This window comes from Macaca nemestrina, chromosome 5, assembly GCF_043159975.1.
Source record: "Macaca nemestrina isolate mMacNem1 chromosome 5, mMacNem.hap1, whole genome shotgun sequence".
NCBI lineage: Eukaryota > Metazoa > Chordata > Mammalia > Primates > Cercopithecidae > Macaca > Macaca nemestrina.
Genome location: NC_092129.1, coordinates 78,095,744 through 78,118,116, shown reverse-complemented (window position 1 = coordinate 78,118,116; position 22,373 = coordinate 78,095,744). Strand labels below are relative to the sequence as shown.

At 44.8% G+C, this 22,373-nt stretch overlaps 1 protein-coding gene and 2 long non-coding RNA genes across 3 annotated transcripts in view; 2 read left to right on the top strand and 1 right to left on the bottom strand.

Annotated features, from left to right (window-relative positions):
* Nucleotides 1-388: 388 nt before the first annotated feature.
* Nucleotides 389-1,413, top strand: LOC105478750 (uncharacterized). Its single transcript, XR_985423.2, has 3 exons — nt 389-508; nt 1,092-1,154; nt 1,347-1,413. It is a non-coding gene; the product is annotated as an uncharacterized lncRNA (long non-coding RNA).
* Nucleotides 483-4,012, bottom strand: LOC139363340 (uncharacterized). The gene is made up of 3 exons (XR_011623488.1): nt 3,957-4,012; nt 2,896-2,961; nt 483-1,944 (listed from the first exon to the last, which is right to left on the bottom strand). It is a non-coding gene; the product is annotated as an uncharacterized lncRNA (long non-coding RNA).
* Nucleotides 4,013-4,038: 26 nt separating this feature from the next.
* LOC105478746 (ezrin) overlaps nt 4,039-22,373 on the top strand; it is a 56,287-nt gene continuing 37,952 nt past the window's right edge. The window contains exons 1-2 of the mRNA XM_011736363.3: nt 4,039-4,152; nt 5,246-5,330. Coding sequence (XP_011734665.1) covers nt 5,319-5,330 — 12 coding nt within the window. The 5' untranslated portion in view covers nt 4,039-4,152; nt 5,246-5,318. The remainder of the gene's footprint in view (nt 4,153-5,245; nt 5,331-22,373) is intronic.

Genomic DNA, 22,373 nt, shown 5'->3' with positions numbered 1-22,373 from the left:
TTACCAAGGCAGTGGAAAACCTCCATGCTTCTCTCACTGTGTCATCACCCTGTCCTCCAGATTTAGTTACTGTCTTGCATTTTCCCCCAAGGTTATTAAGGGTGGAAAATAACCCCAATCCTTGTTTTGCCAAGAGTACTCTTTATATATTTCCCCATTGCCTACTGACTGTTGTTTTGAAGTGACTAGAACTAGATAGAGCTTTAGTCACTTTTTCGTTACTGGTTGAGATTAACCCGGCACCAGTATGGAGATAGGCTCCAAGGTGATTTGATAGAAAGCCCGCCTATCAGTGGATGTGACTGTTCTGGATACAACGGTTCCAGTCCGTGACACTGTTCCGAGCTTCCAGGAGGGCTGTCCTTCCTCACTTTACTTTAACCTTGTCTGAAGAACTCCCAGGAAGTTACCAACAGCCCTTCACCAAGTTCAAGAGGCAGACTTATGATTACCCTTCTCGAGCTGAAAAACTGAATAATGGAAACCTGGCAGTGAAGGGTCATTCAAGGTAAATACCTAGACTAACAACATAGTCCTGGCTCCAATGTTTCCTCACTTCCTTCTAAGGCATTGAGTATCATATATTAACAAAAGGATGACTTTCAAACACAGGGAACAGCTTCACAAATGAGGGCTGAAAGGACAGGCAAGCAAAACATGTGTCAAGGTCCTGCCACATCCTAAGTCAGTTGTTCTCAAATTATGGTGTACATCAAAATAACATGGGGACTTGTTAAAGATATAGATTCCTAGGAGCTGCCTGAGACTTAGTGAGCCATCATTCCTGGAGAAGGGCACTAAGAGTGATTCTAATGCATATTCAAGTTTCAACACAGCTGGAGTTGAGTCTTCTGTGTGTGCTGGGGGGCAGGGGTTTAGGTTCTAAACCCTAATGAAAATAAATTACCCTTAGAAAATCTGAAAACATCCGTAAGATACACTGTAGGTGTTTCCTTGGTGGGCAGAACAGTATAGTAACATGTAAATGCAATGTGTCATGCTTACAGTAACGATAAGGAATGCATGTACAAATATGACTTTATACTATTTTAACTTAAGAAAAATTATATAGCATCCCTCTGTATCCACAGATTGGTTTCAAGACCTCTGAGGATGCCAAAATTCTCCAATGACCAAGTTCCTGACAAAAAACGGTATAGTATTTGCATATAATGTACAAAATCCTCCTGCATATCTTAAATCATCTCCAGATTACCTATGTCATATAATGTTACTACTTGTTATACTATATTCTGTATTGGATTTTTATTAGTATTTTAATTGTAATTTTTTTTTATTTTTTCCAAATCTTTTCCATCCAACGTTGGCTGATTCCATGAATGCAGAACCCACAAATACAGAGGGCTGATTGTACATATAAGTTGGGTGAGTTAAATGCTCATATGATACGACTCAGTGACACAAGAATACCATGAAATACATATTATCATTTCCGTTTTACAGATGAAGAGACGGATGCTGAGTCAGGTTGACAGACTTGCCCAAACTAACCATGTTGGAAGTACAGGAAGCAGAATTCAGACTTAGTTCTGTTTGCCTCAAAAACCTGCCATCGTTTCATTTTTATTTTATTTTATTTATTTTTTGAGACGGAGTTTCGCTCTTGTTGTCCAGGATGGAGTGCAATGGTGCGATCTCAGCTCACCACAACCTCCACCTCCCGGTTGGTTTCAAGCGATTCTCCTGCCTCAGGCTCCCAAGTAGCTAGGGTTACAGGCATGTGCTACCATGCCCAGCTAACTTTTTGTATTTTTAGTAGAGATGGGGTTTCCCCACGTTGGCCAGGCTGTCTCGAACTCCTGACCTCAGGTGATTCGCTCGCCTCAGCCTCCCAAAGTGCTGGGATTACAGGCTTGAGTCATCGCACCCGGCCATTTCATTTTTACCACACTGCCACAGGCCACTTCATTTTTCAGCATTCCCCTAAAGGGTAAAGTTCAGAAATGCTCTTCAAGGTCTTGGGGCACGGCTATTTCAAATATTCAATTTATAAGACAGTATACTTCAAATGGAGTGAGATAAAAATTAGATTAGAGGCATATTCTATTATCAGAGTTAGGAACCCAAATTGGCTAACCAGGCTCTAGGCAATGATAAGGCGGTGGAGGTACTGATGTCCAATTGGAAACATTATCAGTACAGGTAATTTAAATATCTTTCATAGTTTCCTTTCTACTGCAGTTACCATTATATCTTCATTTTATTTATTTATTTATTTTTGAGACGGAGTTTTGTTCTTGTTGCCCAGGCTGGAGTGCAACAGCACCATCTCGGCTTACCGCAACCTCCACCTTCCAGGTTCAAGCAATTCTCCTGCCTCAGCCTCCCGAGTAGCTGGGACTACAGGTGCGCACCACCAAGCCCAGCTAATTCTGTATTTTTAGTAGAGATGGGATTTCTCCATGTTGGTTAGGCTGGTCTTGAACTCCCGACCTCAGGTGTTCCACCTGCCTCAGCCTCCCAAAGTTCTGGGATTACAGGCGTGAGCCACTGTGCCCGGCCTATATCTTCATTTTAATAAAAAAGAAATTCAGGCCAGGCGCGGTGGCTCACACCTGTAATCCTAGCACTTTGGGAGGCCGAGGTGAGCGGATCACCTGAAGTCAGGAGTTCAAAACCAGCCTGGCCAACATGGTGAAACTCCATCTCTACTAAAAATACAAAAAATTAGCTGGGCGTGGTGGCTGGTGTCTGTAATCCCAGCTATTGGAGAGGCTGAGGCAGGAGAATTGCTTGAACCTGGGAGACAGAGGTTGCAGTGAGCCGAGATTGCGCCATTGCACTCCAGCCTGGGCAACAAGAGTGAAACTCCGTCTAAAAAAAAAAAGGAAAGGAAAGGAAAGAAATTCAGTCTTTCAGAGGGAATACACTTACCTGAATAGAGGTCAAAGTCTCAGAAGAGGCCTCCCTCCTCTCTCTGACCTCTGAAATGCCCTGGACCTGCAAGTGGGAGATTACAGGCCCTGACAAGGGTTGCCCAAACAGCAGTGTGGCACTAGGAAGGCAGGTTAAGCATCAATTACTATGATGCTAGCACAACTTAAGCACTCTGCATGCACAATCTCATTTAATCCTTACAAGTGTATGTAGGAGGGGCTACTAGTATGTTCATTCAACAAACTGGGATACAGAGTTTGGAACTTCACCCAAAGTCACTAGTTTCTCTACCAGGATAGATTTAAGTGCTTACTGTCAGGTACTGTTCCAGGCATCTTATATGTACTAACTCATTATCCCCATTACAACCCTCTGATACAGGTGCCATAATTATGCCACTTTACAGACGAGAAAACTAAAAGCAGAAAGGGAGCAGTAAACCCAGGAGATGAATTCTGGAGAAGCTCTCTGGTTTCAACCTTTAGCCAACATCACAATCACCTGAAGGGCTTGTAATACACTGATCGCTGGGCCCAGTCCTAGAGTTTCTGAATCCTAAGGCTGAGCAACACCTAATTTCCACTTCTGCAAGTTCCCAGTGAATGCTGTTGCTGCTCGTCTGGAAGCCAGACGTTGAGAACCCTTTGTAGAGTGAGGTCTCCCGCAACAAATTCTACCGGCCCCCAAAGCACGTGTTTTGTGTGTCTTAAAAATTTGTTGAGAACCATTAGCAAAAAACAAACAAAAAAACTTAATTCCTAGAATTTCAGAGAAATCCCATGGAGTTTTTTGCTAGTCACGTCAAAAGAGGCCACAAAGTGCCGCTTAACCAGAGCTTCGGAAGACAGCGGCGGGGCCGGCCACGTGCACCGAGACTTGGGGCCAGGTGCAGCCGCCCCAGGGCTGGGGTATCGGAAAGGGCCCCCGGTCCCAGCCCCAAGCGGCCCAGCAATTCCCCCGGGCCGTCCGCCCCTCCAGATTTATTTACGTTTTCCTGACTTCCCCGCCATGGGACAAACAGCCTCCCCACTTGCATCTGGGCTGGGAGTAGCGCGTACTTCCGCCAAATTCGCCTCCGAGCCCGAGTCCCGGCCGCCGCCATCTTGCGGGGGGCGCACCTCACAGGTCGGGAGCTGGGCGGGAAGGGGCGTGGCCCCGGGACCCGCCCCGCCAGGGCTCTTGGGAGCGCGGGCAGCCAGCGCACTCGGCGGACGCCAGGGCGGCGGGGAGCACACGGAGCACTGCAGGCGTCGGGTGAGGCGTACGCGGCGGGGGTCGGGGCGGGGGTTCCTGACGGAGGGACCGGGTGGGCGGCGGGAGCTCGGATGCAGGTACGGCGGGCAGCCTGGGGGGCGCGGCGCGGGTCTCTGCCCGGCACTCGCGGGGCAGTGGAGCTGAGCCGGCCAGCGGCCCCGCGACCTTCCCCTCGGCACCAGGTCCCCTCTCCCGAAGGAAACGCGGAGCCATCCCTTGGCGGCTCCCGGGCGGTTGCAGTTTTTGAAAGAGTTTCTCAAAGGCGTGACGGTTGCGATTGCAGCCGCGGGGCAACGGTTGCTACACAAAGTGAAACTTGCCGAGTGCTCGGCTCCTCACGGGCTTCCTGGCAGCTCTGGGAAGTTCCTCGGCTGACCCCGAGCCCGCGCCCTCTCTCCACGGACCCCTCCCCGCCGAGTGCCCCCCGGCCATGCGCCCCCTCTCCCCTGACCCCTCCCTGCCGAGTGCCCCGAGGGCTCGCGCCGGCGCTCCCGGGACTCCTTTCTCCTAGGTGATTCCCCCTGCCCCTCGCCCTCTCTCCCCCAGGCCCGCGCTCGGTCTTCCCGGGCCTTTCCCCGCCGGGTACCCCGGGCCCCGCGCCCTCTCTTCTCCACTTCTCTCAGCCAGGTGCACCTGGAGTGCCCCCCAGACCCCTTCCTGCCCGGTCGGCGCTCTTTCCCCCTACCCTCCCCGCCGAATGTTCCCCGGGGCCCGTGCCCTCTCCCCCCGACCCTCTCCGCCGAGTGTTCCCCCTGCCCTATCTCTCCCGGACCCGCGTCCCCCACCAGCCCCTTAATGCTGGGGGTCCCCGGGTGCGCACCCCCTCTCTCCGGACCCCCCCAACTGGGGGCACCTCGAGTGCCCGCCGGCTGCCCCTTGGGCGCGCGCCCCCGCGCTCAGGCCCCTCCTCGCCGGGGGCCCCGCCCGGCCGCGCCCCCTCCCCGTGCCCGCAGTGCTGGGCGGGGCGCTGACTCACCCCGGCCCGGGCTGGCTGGTTCTTAAGCGGCGGCGCGCGGCGGGCGCGGAGTGTCGGGCGCGGCAGGAGGACGAGGCAGGGCCGACCGGCGCTCTAAGGGCTCTGCTTTGACTCCAGGTTGGGACAGCGTCTCCGCTGCTGCTGGAGAGTCGTGTTTCCGGGGATCGAGGATACTCAACAGGAACCGAAAATGCCGAAACCAGTAAGTTGCCCAGTTTCTGGGACGGGCGGACGGGGGAGGCTTCATTGGCGAGGGGAGGCACCTGCACGAGGTGTTGGGGCAGTTCCTGGTGGAAGAAGGCTTTTCTCACACGCAGAAGAGGATAGGAATAGGGGGTTGTCGCCGCTCTTTGTTACTTGTTGGCCCTTTTGTGGAGCGTTAGGAAAACACCATTTTGATGCTTTTCTCTGCAGTCTTTTTCTTTGTGAGCCCCCTCCCCAGTAGTTACGATCTTTTCTAAAAACTAGAGGCCCTTTTACACTGCTTCCGTCTGTTTTTAAAGGGTATGGTAATGCAACTTCGAATTTTCTTAAAAAGTCCAAATCACAGGGAGACTCAAATGGCCTCCGACCACACACACCAGCTCTCAGAGTTCCTAAGGGTCCGAAACCACAGGCGCTCAAGATCCAACTGGGGAGATTTAAAGGGCGTTTGGGAGAGGAGACTGGCTTTCGGAAGTTGCCGTTCAGCTTCGCTTCCTACGAGGCCCATGAAGCGGTGCCCTGAAGGTTAGCCATGGACTTGAATTGTAGATGCAGGCAGTAGGCGGAGTTTGATGAGCGGCTCTTGGCACGCTGGGCCGAGCACTCCTGGTCAACTGATGAAAGGGCTGTGCCTGCGCCTCTGTCTCCTTGAATCTGATTGTGTTGAGATTGCTGGCTAGGCCTGGGGGTTGTAGGCAAAAGGCAGGTTCTCTGGGACTGACACTTCTTAGAAAGTTCTATGTATTCTACCTGCTTTTAACGCTGGGGAACTAGTGACTAGACATTCGGGAGAAGGTTTAACATTTTTTGAGTTTTGAATCACAGTGGACAAAATAACAGGGTTCATTACAAACTGGGATTACAGATACATCCGGATTTTTTTTCTGGTTTTTCAAACAAGTTGGTTCTGTAATCAATGCTTGTGTGCCTTTTTTTTTTTTTTTTTTTTTTTTTTTTTTTTTGGGGGGGGAGGTAGGTGGTGGGGAGCAGAGTCTCCCTCTGTCGCCCGGGCTGGAGTGCAGTGGCCTGATCTCAGCTCACTGCAACCTCTGCCTGTTGGGTTCAGGCGAATCTCCTGCCTCAGCCTCCCGAGTAGCTGGGATTACAGGCATGTGCCACCATGCCCAGCTAAATTGTGTATTTTTGTAGAGAGGGTGTTTCACCATGTTGGCCAGGTTGGTCTCAAACTCCCGACCTCAGGTGATCCGCCCACCTCGACCTCCCAAAATGCTAGGATTACAGGCGTGAGCCACCACACCCGGCCTTGGTGCTTTTTCTACTGTTAAATTTTATGTTCTCTAAGATGTTTGTTAGAGGTATTAATTTTGCTGTTAGGTTAGAGAATATTAATATGCCAATAGATTCAGAAGCCAATATCATTTTTGCCTAAGTTACATTAAGATTTATTTGCGGTGCAGAGTATTTTCTATACAAAATTTTTCTTTTTAATTCAAACTTAAAAGTGACACGTGACATCCAGGCTTGACAGTGCATGTGGTATGAAACTGACCTAAGTACAACCCCTTACTTAGGCAGAGCTGAGTGCAAGGGTATGCAGAGGAGTGGTCAAGATTACCCTTCTGGGTGTGGTTTTCTTTATTTCACTAAAAGAAGAGATGCAGAGCTCAGCTAAGATAGCACTCAGGAAAAAGTTAACCTGTTCTCAGTCACTACTTTTCTTATAATGAATGATGATTTATTTTTCTGGTTTCTTTTTTGTATCTTGGTAAAATATACAATTTATCTTCTTACTTTTAGGTTTACATTTCAAAGGTATTAAGTACATTTACATTGTTACATCGCCATCACCAAGGTCTGTCTCCAGAACTTTATCTTCCCAGATTGAAACTCTACCCATTAAACTCTCCCTCCCCATCCCCACCACCAGCCCTTGGCAACCACCATGTTGCATTGTCAGAACTCCCTTCTCTCTTTTATTTCTTGTGGCAGGTATATTTTCATTTTGTTTTGTTTTAAAGGTGTTTTATGATAGATCAGAACTTAAAAGATGTTTCTGACATTTGACAAAGTGAAGATAGTTGTGAAACAGTTAAGGAAAGACAGTAGCCATCACCTTGTGTATTAGAGCTAGAGTTACTCTTTGAAAGACTGTATTTTGTATAATATCTACAATTAGAATTTTCAAACCTTTTTTGAGGCTAGGCAAGGTGGCCTGATGACAGGCATGAGCCTGTAATCCCAGCACTTTGGGAGGCTGAGGCAGGCAGATCACATGAGCCCAGCAGTTCAAGACTCGCCTGGCCAACATAGACTCTGTTTCTACAAAAAAATAGAAAAATTAGTTGGGTGTGGTGGCCTGCGCTCTGACTGAGCTATTGGGGGTGGAGGCTGAAGTGGGAGGATTGCTTGAGCCCCAGAGGTCAAGGCTGCAGTGAACTGAGATCAAGCCACTCCATTCCAGCCTGGGCAGCAGAGTGAGATGTTGTCTGAAAACAAACACAAACCTTTTTTGAGAGGCTTCCATTTAGTTCAGCCATACCTGTCTGCCATGGGAAATTTCTCCCTTCCCCTTCTTTGGCAGAGGAGGGTCTTAGAGATAAATTAAACACAGTAAGCCTTTCTGTGTGTATATTAGAGCCATCCCACAAATCACTGATAAGAGCATAGTAGGTTGCACATACTTGAATATGACACTTCGTAAGGCTGCTAGAGAGGATCCAGTTAGTTTTGGTTTGGTTTGGGGTTTTTTTGCTGCTTGAGTAAATGTTAAAATGAAACATCCACCAACAGCTCTATGGATGTGTCTTTTAAACAAAGGTTTATTGATTCTAATTATTCAAGCTCAAGTTAAGAATGTTAGCAAAGAATGTTAGGTGGTTTTGTTGGGCTTAATGTTTAACAACTGGATTAAGGGGCAACCACACTTAAAGGATGGATACCTCTGAGTACTTGGCCTTCCACCTGATTCACTGCAACTGTTAACCCTTGAATTCAACAGGCAAAGTATTTTTGATTGATTTGTCTGAACTGAGTGAGTGGATGACTTTATGCATAAAACAGTATAACTGAAAATATTTATTTGCTGTGTTTTCTCCTAATACTATTTCCCAAAAGCAACACTTACTTAAAAAACTGAGGCCGTGCACAGTGGCTCATGCCTGTAATCCCAGCTCTTTGGGAGGCCGAGGTGGGCGGATCACAAGGTCAAGAGATTAAGACTATCCTGGTCAACATGGTGAAACTAAATGTCTCTACTAAAACTACAAAAATTAGCCGGGCATGGTGGCGGGCACCTGTAGTCCCAGCTACTTTGGAGGCCAAGGCAAGAGAATCACTTGAACCCGGGAGGTGAAGATTGCAGTCAGCCGAGATTGTGCCATTGCACTCCAGCCTGGTGACGAAGCGAGACTCCATCTCAAAAAAAAGAAAAAAAAAAAAGACTTGAGTGTTTGTTCATCAGCAAGCAGGGTGACCTGCACAGAGGGCGAGACAGACCTTGTCCTCTGGAAGCTTAGTGTCTGGTACTTGGGCCAAGATGCAGGTAAACGCTGAAATTGAAAACCTGCTGAGTGCTGTCAGACTGGGAAGGAGCCTAGGTAACGCGTGACACAGTCGAGAGGAAAATCATCTGATGGGGAAATCGGCAGACTATATTGAGAAGTAACACTTCAGCTGAATCTTGCTTGAGGACTGGGGGGCGCGCGTGGCAGCACTCCACAGGAACAGCTGTGGTCTGTTGTCTGGTTTTGCTTTTCCCACAGCTGCTTAGGGGACTCTCTTCATGTGTGACTGGCTGACGTCCAAGGAGGGTGATTTGGGGTCCCAGAGGGAGCCTTGGCCTCTGTTCAGGCCAGTCCCCAGGACATGGTGTGCTGTGTGGCCTTGTGGGTCTGCCCCATCTGGGGAGAGGTGTAGGAGTTGGTGCTCAGATCCTTGGTCCCGGGAGCGTCCTCTCTGCCCGCCCCTTCGTGTTAGGGTGACTGCAGAGCGCCTTACTCTCACACTTGCTTTCTTCTGCCCAATGGAAAGAAAGCATGGGGAGTGAGCAAGGAAAACCACTGTAGTTAAGCTCAGGAAGGAAAAGGGTGTTGTGTTCAGGGCTGAGATCTCTTTAAGCTGTCATGAGAACCATAGAGCTGAACTGCCTTTAAGTGACTCCAACACATCTTACCTGTTCATTTCTGAAGTGTTCTTATAGACATTTCTAATATAAAAGCAGGTTTACCTTTCATTAGGAAAACTCTGAAAGCGTGTTCACATTTCTACTGTGCCAAAATTTTAAGGTAATTTCTGAGATTACCTTACTTCTTTGGGAATACATAGCCTTTTTGTTTGTTTGTTTTTTTGAGACGGAGTCTTGCTCTGTCGCCCGGGCTGGAGTGCAGTGGCCGAATCTCAGCTCACTGCAAGCTCTGCCTCCCAGGTTTACGCCGTTCTCCTGCCTCAGCCTCCCGTGTAGCTGGGACTACAGGTGCCCGCCACCTCGCCTGGCTAGTTTTTTGTATTTTTTAGTAGAGACGGGGTTTCACCGTGTTAGGCAGGATGGTCTCGATCTCCTGACCTTGTGATCCGCCCGTCTCGGCCTCCCAAAGTGCTGGGATTACAGGCTTGAGCCACCACACCCGGCCATGCCTTTTCTATTAAATATTTTAACAGGGACAATTTACTGACTGTACCCCCCACCCCCACCCCTCTGCAACTGAGGAGGACACGTGGCATCTGTTTCCACCCCTCCTCCTCCAGGAGGGGCAGTAGTGAATTAGGGTAGCTAACATTTTGCCATGTGGCAGTGAGAAGTGGTGGTAGGATGAGTGATTTGCCATGATCACACTGTAAGGCACAACGAATGTATTTGGATGTTCACAGACATAGTCCCTGTCAGCGGGTTTATAGTCTGGTTTGGGGGACAGACAGCAATCCCAGAGTAAATGTAAAACTGCAGCTCCAGAGAGTATTCCTGAAGAGGGTACGTGAGGCCTGAGAGTAGATGAGGTGTGTGTGCTGGTGGGGGTGCAAATAGGGAAAGTCAGGAAGGCATCCCTGAGGAGGTGACCGACCTCCCCGGGCAGAGGTAACAACTTGTGCAAAGGCCCTGTGGTGGGAGGAAGTAGTGTGAGTTTGGGGTTCCACATGAAGCCCAACGTGGCTAGAGAGGAAGACAGGAGGTCAGGCCATGCCTCGTAAGCCATCCTTGGGCATTTTTTAGTTTAACTTGGGGTTTTGACCGGGAGGTGACATAATCAGATTTGCCTTTTGAAAAGTTGACTGTGATCTGTAATAGGAAAATCACAGGAGGCAGGAGACAGCAAGGGTAGTTATGGTAGCCCATTGAAGGAGCTCATAGCTTGGACCAAGGTGGTGGTGGTGGGAACAGAAGTGGATGCATTTGGGGGTTCTTTGGGAGATAGAATTGATAGCACCAGGTGATGGGTTGGATATGCAGGGCCAAGGGTGGTGTCAAGGCTGACTTCGGGTTTCTGGCTTTCGCAAGTGGATGCGTGGTGGTGTCATTGCTGAGATAAATAGTCCTGGAGAAGGACCAGGTGTCGGGGAAGGCGGGGAGTCTGGATTTGTTGTACATGTTAATACATTTGTGACAATGGTTGATGAAAAAAGTCTTTGCATTCTTTCATTATTATAACCACTGCCCCCCAAAATATTAAAGTACCACACTTCTTAAACTACGTTAATTTAAAATCCAAATAATTCAGTAGCTTTGTATGTTTTCCCTGAGTATACGTACACACTGTACATACCTAAAGTTAAGAGGAAGGGTTAATTTGGTGCAGTGTTCTCAAAATTTTGTGTACACTATTGTCTGGAGACTGTTGATTCCTGGGTCCCTTGAAGAACTAATAAGACTTCCATCTCTAGGATGAGGTGCAGGCTGGGTGCTTATGTTTTAAATAAGCTCTCCAGATGGTATTGCTAATTCAGTAGGAAAAGGGCAGTTATTATATATTCCTTTCTCCTGCACCCCAATCAAGCCCAGTGTGATTTCAGAGCACCCACTCGGGCGAAAGCAGTCACTGATGCCCAGCCGCCTTCTTAAAGTCCGGCTGAAATGCCAGGAGTGCTGTTATTGGTATTTGGGACTCGAACAGGGGCTAGGATGACTCTTTGTGAAAAAGAGCCATAAAAATAAGAATTTCGTAGCTAATTTACTGCTTACCTGTACTTGGGCAGGCAATTCAGCATAATATCCTTCTGACTTGAGTTTCTCTCTTCAGGGAGTCCAGTAGCAGAGCTTCATTTGGCAGTGCCCAGTGGTCTCTCACATTTTGGCTCTTTGTTTTCAAAGAGAGAAAAAACAGGCTAGACATTCCCTATAAATGGTAGGGAAGTAGAAGATCCCATTAATGCCTTGTTCCTCTTTTCCTTTTATTCCTTCCGCACTGGCCTCTTGTTAATGAAATAATGTGATTTTTTTTTTTTTTTTTTTTTTGGAGACAGGGTCTCTGTCACTCAGGCTGGAGGGCAGTGGCACAGTCACAGCTCACTTCTGCCTCAGCGCCCCCCACCCCAGCTCAAGCTATCTTTCCACCTCAGCCTACTGGGTAATTGGGACCACAGGCACACACTACCACACCCACCTAATTTTTTATTTTTTGTGAAACGAGATCTCACTGCGTGGCCCAGGCGGTGAGTCTCAAAATTCCTGAGCTCAAGCTATCCTCTCACCTTGGCCTCCTGAAGTGTTGAGATTACAAGGTGTGAGCCACCATGCCTGGCTGATAATGTGGTTTCTAACAAAAATGTTGAATAATGTTATTAATAAATACAGTTTGGGAAAGGAAAACTCTCAGTTAGTGAACTATAATTTTTTTTCTTAATTTTTTTAACTTAAACTTTTATATATCTTTGACAATTTGGAGATTCTTAGGGTGGTTTGATATACCTGCTTTCTAATGGTAGTTAGACGTTTCAACTCTATTCTGAAGCAGTGAAATTCAGTCTGCTTTCAAAGTCAGTGAATGCATGTTAATTTATCCCTTATTTCAGTAGTAACTACGTTGAGACTCCCCAAGTACTCCAATTAGTTTTTAATTTCAGCACTAAATGCGTGTTTGTTGAAAAGACCAAAGGTTGCATTATTTTCCTTCTAATATATTTACCATCCATGCCTGTTGACAAAAAGATTTTTCCAGATTTCGGTAGTTTTCAGAACCGAATGAAACCATTGTGCTGTAATGCGTCTTACAGACTTTTGACTGAAATGCTTGATGTAGTTAATAAACGTAGTCTATTTCAAAATGAAACTACAAAGAGCTATAAAAAGAATTTCATAGCTAATTTACTGCTTACCTGTACTTGGGGAAGCCATTTAGCATCTGAGAACCTCAATTTCGTCAGCCATAAAATGGGAGTGAGTTTTTAAGTGGAAAGAATGTTACCTAAGATAAGCGGAGACAAAGCTTTTATCAGTGAAATCCAAACAACTCATCTTCAGATGCTGTAAGCTTTATGTGTTTCTTTTTTGTTTCCCCACCCCCTAAATGTTTTTCAAACTTACCCTGTTAGCTGAAACGTTGGGTTCCTATAAACAAGGTAAAGTTTGTCCATTGGTTTTCTCAGGGAAAAAGCAATATGAACAGTTTGGGTTATCTTAGTAAAAGGGAGGGCTCTGATTTTCTCTTGTGTCCATCCTCTGTGTGTTCTAGTTGGACTTCCCTTATCAGTCACGTGGGTATCACCTTCATGTGTTGAAACGCTATTATATCCCATTATGTGCTTGGTGCAGGGACAATAAAAATAAGATTGGTTTTGCCTTTAAGGAGTTCTCAGTCTCCTAGTGAAAGCAGATTTGTAAACAATTTACAGTGCAGTATAGTGCATTATAGAGGTCCTCATGGAAGAGAAGTGTGCCCTGGGAACCAGGGAGGGCGTCCCAGCTGGTAAGATCCTTTGGGTAAGTGTGGAGGGATGTGGGCTTCCCAGTCAGCAGTGGTCAATTCTGTTTTCCTTTATTCATTAACCCTTTCTTAACACTTACAGGTAAATGGTAATGCTGTTTCAAAGGAAATGTAAAAGTTCATTAATAATTAATCCTTTTAATCTAATATACTTGAGAAAACAAAACCTTAAAAGCAAAATAAAAAATGTCTCACCATGACCCACCTTTTTTTGATAGGAGAGGAACCAGTATCACCTGAGGATCAAACATATCAGATTATCAGATTTTGTCAGTATATCAGATTTTGCTCATGTTTTTAAGTTTGAAGTCACTTTTCTGCAACCTAATTTTGTTTTCCATTTTTGCCTGAGAGATCGATTTTAAACTCCCTGTGTGGACAGTTGTCATTTCAGATATTGTAAATAATTGTTTTTACTTTAGGATGGGGTAGGTAAACTGTCATCTTAGGGCTGAGTCTGGCTGTGGCCTGTTTTTATTTGGTCTACCAGCTAAAAATGGTTTTTATATTTTTGAAGGATTTTAAAAACGACAATATGCAACGGACTCCAAATAAGGCCCTCAAAGCCTAAGATACTTACTGACTCTTTAGAGAAACAAATGGGCCAACTCCTGCTTCTAGCATAAAAATAATTATTGTTAAGCATTTATTATAATCTTGTATATATTTTATGGCTGGACTAATATTTGGAAGCAGATCCACCCCATTGGTTCCTGTTTTTAAAAAATTATTCTCAAAGAACAGAATGTGTTTTGTTAGGCAGTATTGAGCGCATCATGGGCTCTGAGCATGGACTCAGAAACTCACTGAGGAGAGGCATAGTGGTACAGAGGTAATGTTTTAAACAAAGCTGGTGTTCGGGTGGGTCTTTGTGTAGAGAAAGTGGCAGTATCTTGTGTCACACTTGCTAAGCCATTGTGTAATGACAGATTTCTGGCATATGCTAAAAGAAAGCAATTTGTACCTGATATTTGAGTTGGAAAGAGAATGGTATGTAAATAAATTGCTTTTTTCCTCATTGATAGTTTAAAATGAGCTTTTGACCTACTATAGTCTGTATGTGAATTTCTGACTGCTGATGTTTTATAAGTCCATCACTGATTCAGAACACCCTGTCTAAAGTACAGCTCCATCTCTGTCTGCGCTGTGCCCTACTTTACTGCACTCATAGAACTCAGTCTCCACCTATAACGCTGTCAGGTGCTAGTTTATTTGTGCTTTTTGTCTTTTCCGGCAGCAAAGAAAGAGGATTGATGTTGCTTTTGTGTTTTCGAGATGTGGTCTTGCACTGTTGCTCAGGCGTGAGTGCAGTGGTACAGTCATAGCTCACCACAGCCTTGAACTCCTGGGGGGACTGCAGGCGCTCACTATCACACCTGACTAATCTTTTTATTTTTATTTCTGTAGAGATGAGGTTTCACACTGTTTTGTGCAGGCTGGTCTCAAACTCCTGGCCTCAAGCCATCCTCCTGCCTCAGTCTCTCAAAGTGTTGGCATTATAGCCATCAGCCACTATGCCTGGTCTAAGTTTTTTTTGTTTTGTTTTGTTTTTTGTTTAGCATTATTATTTTATTGCAAACTTTAAATTCTCGTTTATTGGTAGGAGAAATAGAGGGAAGGAGGACGACCAAATAGGTAAACATACCTGCCTCCTAGTGGGTAATCTTGGGCAAGTTTTTTCACCTCCCTTTGCCTCCTCATCTGTAAACAAGATCCTGCATGCCCACCTGGGATGCCTGCTGAGATGGCACACAGGAAGCACCTGGCCTTGTGCCTGGCCCTGGTCAGTAAGGGCTGTGTTGTTCCACTTGTACCTACTAAATTCTAATCTGATTAAAAGCTTTACTAGCTCATAATGGTCATTCTTTTCCTCTAACTTAGCAGCCCAATGAAATAATGTAGTAAGTAAATGTAACCTTGCTTTTTGTCCTTTTGATGCCACGTGAACACAGCTATCTTGCTAGACCCCTATTGACTTCAGTGGGGATAGCCCCAGGTTTATTGGAAATTTACATATGGGATAGTCCAGTGGTAGTGGGTTGGACAGAACAGCAACTGCTTCCCGAAAGCTTGCAAAAAGCATGCAGCTTACATAGCATTTTTACTTAACATGCTCCCCTTAACAGCCTCCACCTGGCAGCCTTCCTGTAACCCAAAACAAAGGGCTTGTGGGCTGGGGGTTCAGATGTTCCTCATAGATAAGGAATTGATTTCAGGGTTGGCCACTAGGATTCCTTAGCTCAGAACTCCACACACACATTCTTCTTAAGTTATGGATGTTAGGTACACCTGTACAACCATCCTGCATAAAATTCATTTCTTCAATAGAGCACCTACTTTGTGCCAGGTTTTCAGGTGCTGGGGAGACATTGGTGAACAAAAAAGGGGCTTTTAAAGGATTATCACCTGCTTGGTTGACAGTCACATCCAGTGAATGGTGGCACTCATTTCCTGCTAGTGTGTATTTGAGCCTGAAATGCACATTGTCCCACCTTTCCTCAATGGCAAAATGCTCTAGAAAGTAGGTGCTGGTCTGACTAAATAAAATGGGCTTTCTGTTTGGAGTTGTAAAGGGAGCCGTGCCTTCCTCAGCCCCTCCTGAAAGAAAGACCTGCTTTCAAGAAGCTTATATTGCAGGGGGAAAGACATGTCTAATACATTGTCAAGGCGTGATGAGCGTGCAACTGTAAATGTTCACCTAGGCTTTGGCAAGAGGTAGAGTTAACTTTTATTCTTTACTAACTCTTTGAAGCATTAAAACCATTGGGCAGAGTGACTTATGAGTGAACCCACAGTGATGTGTTTTTGTTGGTTTTCTGGTAAATCACTTTTGGGTTGGACAGTGAACCATGATGGTCTTTCTATAAGAACTTGTTTTTGCAAGGGTTTGGTGATAAGTCCATCATTTGCCAAGCCCACTTACTCTTCCATCCTTTCTCAGGTGCTGTGGTTCAGGGAAATGATTGTTTTGATAGTATTTTACCTGTTGCACCATTACTTTATCTGTAAATTTCTTGTAAAATATGTCTTGTTATGTTTGCGTGTGTGTGTGTGTGTGTGTGTGTGTCTGTGTGTGTGTGACAGAGTCTTGCTCTGTCGCCCAGGCTGGAGTGCAGTGGCTCGATCTTGGCTCACTGCAAGCTCCACCTCTCGGGTTCACGCCATTCTCCTGCCCCCGCCTCCTGAGTAGCTGGGACTACAGGCGCCCGCCATCACACCTGGCTAAATTTTTTTGTATTTTTTAGTAGAGATGGGGTTTTACTGTGTTAGCCAGGATGGTCTTGATCTCCTGACCTCGTGATCTGCCCACCTCAGCCTCCCAAAGTGCTGGGGTTACAGGCGTGAGCCACTGCGCCCGGTCTGTTATGTTTTTAAAGAGAAAATTAAACCACAGGTCATTTGGTTAAAGCTTAGCACATAAATATGAAATTGGAATCACTTTATTTGTAAACATATATATAGTGTATGTTGGTACAGTATTTTCATTAAGGTGTGTTTCATTGCCTCTGTTAAATAATTAAGGGTGTTGGCTTCTGGGATGTTGAAATATTTGCTTACATAATCCATTGCTGTTTGGGTGAGACTCTTAAATGGATTTAGACGGTGAGATACGGTGAGAAAACTGGGTTTTTTATTTAGAACCTGGTTGAACAAGGTAATGTGGAAATAGTGTGATAAGTTGCGTTATATAACTTGAACAAAATCAACTGCAAAAAGACATTTTCAAAGAAATGGAGGAAAATTGAATATTTACTGAACTTGACATATTAAGGAATTGTTTTAAGTTATGTTGGATGTGATAGTGGTATTGTGTTTTTTTTTTTGTTTTTGTTTTTGTTTTTTTTGTGTGTGCTTTAGAGCAATACACTGAAGTTTTTACAAGCGAAATAATGAGGGCCTTAAAATTTGCCAGCAAAAAAAAAAAAGTGAAAGTGGTAGAAAGAGAAGAAGAAAGAAAAATGGTGTTGAAGCTGAAAAAAGAGAGCATGGAGGATCATGGTACTAGTTATTCTCTCTACTTTTATGAATGTTTTCAACTTTCCATAATACAATATTTGCTTTTAAAAAGCATGTTATATAGGGTAGAAAGGGAGAGATGCTTTACTTTTACTCATCATGAAGTGCCTGAGTGTTGAGGTGGGAGGATCCCAGGGCAAGGGCAGGTCCCCCATTTCCTGCTGTTGGGGCAACCTTTGTGCTCTGGATCAAATGAGTAACTGATTTAATCCCACCCGGGCCATCTCACCCTCCATGCACATGTTTTAAAAGGAGGTCTCTACTGAAAATTGCAGCTGACTTGGAAACACGTAGAACAATTTGTTCCCAGTTTTTTCCACTATTATTCTGTATTCCCAATATTTTGGGGGGCCCATAGGAATGGGGCAGAGTGCTGTGACCCAACTGGGAACAGGTCATTGTCTTAATAGCAACTTTCTCAGACTTGAAAATTGAAATGAACAAAATAAGGAGCATCTACTGGGTAGGGCTTTAGCCATTTTAAGAGATCAATTTACATACTGGTGCTGTGGGCAAGGATGGGGGAAGGAAATACAGCAAACCATGGGTCGGGGTTGGGGTGAGTGATAGGGTTGTAAAGTGTACACCATGTCTTCTCCAGTCAAGTAATGATGTATAAATTATGCCATTTCAGATGTAACATAGTTGATACTGATAGTATAAATTGAAGAGGTTTTTTTACAATTTTAATTTAGTATAATTTCAGAAATGGTGATTTTAAAAGTAAGTTTTGGTGGGGTTTGCTTATTTAAGCAAATTTTGTAAGCTTACTGATTTAGTTTGGAATTTTTAAAAGGAGCTATTTTGGTCTTGCTAATTATTTTGATAGATGGCAAAAGTAAAGACTGGGGTGAGTTCAAATCTTGTCTAATCGAAGTTTTTTATGGGAGAAATGTTCTTTAACGTTGCATAATATTGCTCATGTGATCTTAACTAGGGGCAAAAATTTATCTCGGCAATGGCACAAGACTTAGGTATGGTTTATGTCATATGTCCTCTAAAACAACAGGTTAGCCAAGAAATTTTTTGACTTTTTTTTTTTTTGAGACGGAGTCTCTGTCACCAGGCTGGGAGTGCAGTGGCACCTTGTAGGCCCACTGCAGCCTCCGACTCCCTGGTTCAAGCGATTCTCCTACCTCAGCCCCCCGAGTAGCTGGGATTGCAGGCACGCGCCACCGTGCCCAGCTAATTTTTGTATTTTTAGTAGAGACGGTTTCACCATGTTGGCCAGGATGGTCTTGATCACCTGACCTCGTGATCCACCCACCTCGGCCTCATTGTTTCCTAGACTTAGCGTCTCACCGCCCAGATCAGAAAGGAAAAAGTCTTCACAGGCTTCTAAATTTACAGAGAGAACCATGCGTTCCAGGTGAATAGTAATGTTTAATCTATAGGCCTTTAGTTCCCTGTGTTTTCTGAGCCTAGAATTAAAACCAACTCTAGCATATAGTAAGCCATCTTGGCCTTGTCCCTTACTTTTGTTTATGTGTATAGTTACTAAGTTTACTAAGTAGTTACTAAACTTAAGTTTCTGTATATAATTATCTACACATTTCAGTGAAGCATGTTGATGATGAAGTATGTATAATATACCTAGTGAAACTGAAATCACATGGTACCCAATCAAGACTCAGACTTCACAAGTTTATTAGATAAATTCTTATTCAAGGTCACTTTCTCTCTATTTTGCCTGCCTGGAGGTGAGGAGTTGAGAAGGATGTAGATTGTGTTTCTAGAAAGAATAGTTTCTTTTGCTGAATGTAACATCCTTTGATTATTTGTTTTGCCTTTCCTAGGAGAAAGTGTTGTTTAAGCATTCCAGTTTACTTCCCTGTTAGATAACACACAATGTATGTTATACCCAGTGTAGAAGAAGTTGGTTCTTAGAGACACTCACCAAATAGGGACTTAAAAACTAACGGCTAATAGGTCTCAGGAGCATTATTTTCATATGCCATCAGCAGGTCGGAAATGGCCATCATTGTTACTTGGCAGTGCAGGCTTGGAACTTGGGCATGACTAGCAGTCATTTCATTGTCAGAGCTATGGAAAGCAGTTCCTTTCTGCCTCCCAAATGCAGTGAACAGTAGGGAGGGCTTAGCACAGAACTGTTTCCAACCTGGTTTTAAAATGACCCTCTTTTTAATGTGAATGCCCAGAAAGTTCCCTTCTAGTTCTAAGGTCATGATTTTCTCACTGATTATAATGAGTGCAAATGGGACTGGTTTGTCCGCTTTTTGTGTTTGTTAAGCAGCCTTGGTCTGACAGGATGTGGGTCTAGGGGCAGGAAGTGGCTTACTCTCAGAGGCAAAAAGAGCTATTTAGAAGGATTTGAGATTTCATTACATGTTCTTGAAATTATGGGGTGGCTATTAATCTGGACACTCTTTCTCTCTCTCTCTCTCTCTATATATATATATATATATAAAATGTTACACAATATTTACCCTGGAATTGGGAAATACAAACTTTTCAAAAGCTTAGCACCGTTGGCATCTATTTAAAGATACTATTTTAGGAGTAATGTTAAAGAGCACAGATATTTGGGTAGCTGATTACCAGAAGTTGAGGGTCTCAGTTTCCTTAACCATTAAAAAAAGGTCATCAGACGAGGATAACCTATACCTCGTATCGAGTACTCATTTGGAGTCACTCTACCAGTTATACTTCATCACTGTTCTGATTGGTCTACTGAAAACATACATTTATATAACATAAAAATATAACAAAGATACCTGAAAAATCAGTTACTAGAAAATTCCAAGCCTCCACTTCTGTGTCAGTACTCTGCCCTGTTAACATCTGCTGCACATTAAGAATTTAGCCTTGACATTTTAAGTTTAGCCTAATGGTGGTGGTGGAGGAGGCAGTAAGGAGAACAGTTTAGAAAAGGACTTGTGAATGGCATGTGGTGTTAGTTTTCATCATTTAAGTTACTCAAAAAGTACCTTCAAGTGCTTCCGGCTTCACTGGGAAATGAGTTCCTGCGTCCCTGTGGTGTCAGGAGGATCGCAGAGTAGGAGACACGGCCCCTAGGATACTGGACATGGGTTGGATGCTGTATTTGAGGGATAAACCATGTATGGTTCTTGTGCTTTAAACAAGCAAAAACCTGGCTGGGCGCGGTGGCTCACACCTGTAATCCCAGCACTTTGGGAGGCCGAGGCGAGTGGATCACGAGGTCAGGAGATCAAGACCATCCTGGCTAACACGGTGAAACCCTGTCTCTACTAAAAATACAAAATTAGCCAGGTATGGTGGCGCATGCCTGTAATCCCAGCTACTCGGGAGGCTGAGGCAGGAGAATCACTTGAACCCAGGAGGCAGAGGTTGTGGATTGCGTCACTGCACTCCAGCCTGGGCAATAAGGGCGAAACTCTGCCTCAAAAAAAAAAACAAACAAAAATCTAACTAGCCATGGTCAATGTAGAAGTATACAAATATTCCAGAAGAACTAAACTATAAGGTGTTTGTAAATATTTAGATGTGAATGAGTATAAGCAGAACGTATCTTTAAAAATCCTAACAAAAATTGATATTTGGGAAATCTCCCTTTCTGCCAGACTTGCTGGCAGTTAAAATTTGAAACAGTGACTGTACCGAAACGCTTTTTATTCAGGTTAAAAGTTGTACTCCCATTTCCTAAAATGAGGACTGAACTGAGAAACTCTAGCTACAGCTGCTTGGTTTTCCATAGAGTTAAGTTGGCTCCTTTGATGTTGAAGTCTGTAGTTATGACCTTGCTTTCATTAGTAGTTAGCACCTGGGCAGGTACTAACCAATGAATGCCCTTTACACCTGGCAAGAAGGAATGGGTGGGGAGGCCAGATTGTTTCAGTTAGCACTACATTGTGGTGGGTTTCATTTTCTGATAGACATTGCCTACAGGCAACTAAGTCATTCCATTAACTGTCATTGTCAATCTATGTGTAGCCAAACTTGAATTCTCCTGCTGGTTTAGCTTCCTGATGGGGAATAACTGCTGTCACAAGTGTCTGTAGCGCCATCATGGGCCCCAGGACGTCCCACGGCAGCTAACACTGGTCTGTACTCGGGACTCTGCCACCTGGTCAGTGACTTTCTGTGCATCATGTTCCTGGGAATAGTATGACTGTCCATGATTCCCAGGAAAGCTCGAGGAATGACTGAGGACAAGGAGCTAGCACTTTGACCCCTGTGGGGAGTGCTGTCTATAGTGGTTATCAGGGTTGTGACAAGTGGACTCTTGTGAGCTCCAACACTGGATGATTTTATTATTCCTATTACTTAGGCAATAAAAGACTAGTACATATCCTGGTGTTATATAATTATATGCAAACTTATCAGAATGAGTTTTATAACTAGTGTACCCATGTTTTTGTTATTGTGCTACAGACAAAATGATGCACTGAAATTTTACTGAATTACCTGACAGTTTTTGTTACAACTAATTCTGTGCACTTTTTACAAGATTTCTGGAGCGTAAATAGGTGGCTGGCCTTTCTTTGGCATCTGAACATTTTCCTGAGTCCAATAGACAAGCAGATTTTTTTTTTTTTTTAAATGGAGACAGGGTTCTCCTCATGCCCATAATCCCAGCACCCTGCCCAGTTCAGGACCAGGCTGGCAACATGGTGAAACTCCGTCTCTGCTAAAAATACAAAAGTTAGTTGGGCATGGTGGTGCATGCCTGTAATCCCAGATACTCTGGAAGCTGAGGCAGGAGAATCACTTGAACTCGGGAGATGGAGGCTGTGGTGAGCCGAGATTGTGTCACTGCACTCCAACCTTGACAGCGAGACCATGTCTCAAAAAAAATAAAGACAGGGTTCTGTTACCCAATATGGTGGCACAATCATGGCTCACTGCAGGCTTGACCTCCTAGGCCCAAGTGATCTTCCCACATTGGCCTTCCAAAGTTCTAGGGTTACAGGAGTGAGCCACTGTGCCCAGCCAAGATTTCTTTGCCTTTGTGCTCACGTTCTTCTTTAACCTTAAAAGAAGAGGTCATATAAAATAATGATCAGGTATAAATTAAGATACAGAAAGCTCGATAGAAAGGAGTAGCTGCATCTTCATTGCATTTGCAGATACATCTCAGGATTATTAGTACAATTTTTTTTTTTTTGAGACAGTCCCACTCTGTCACCCAGGCGGGAGTGCAGTGCCGC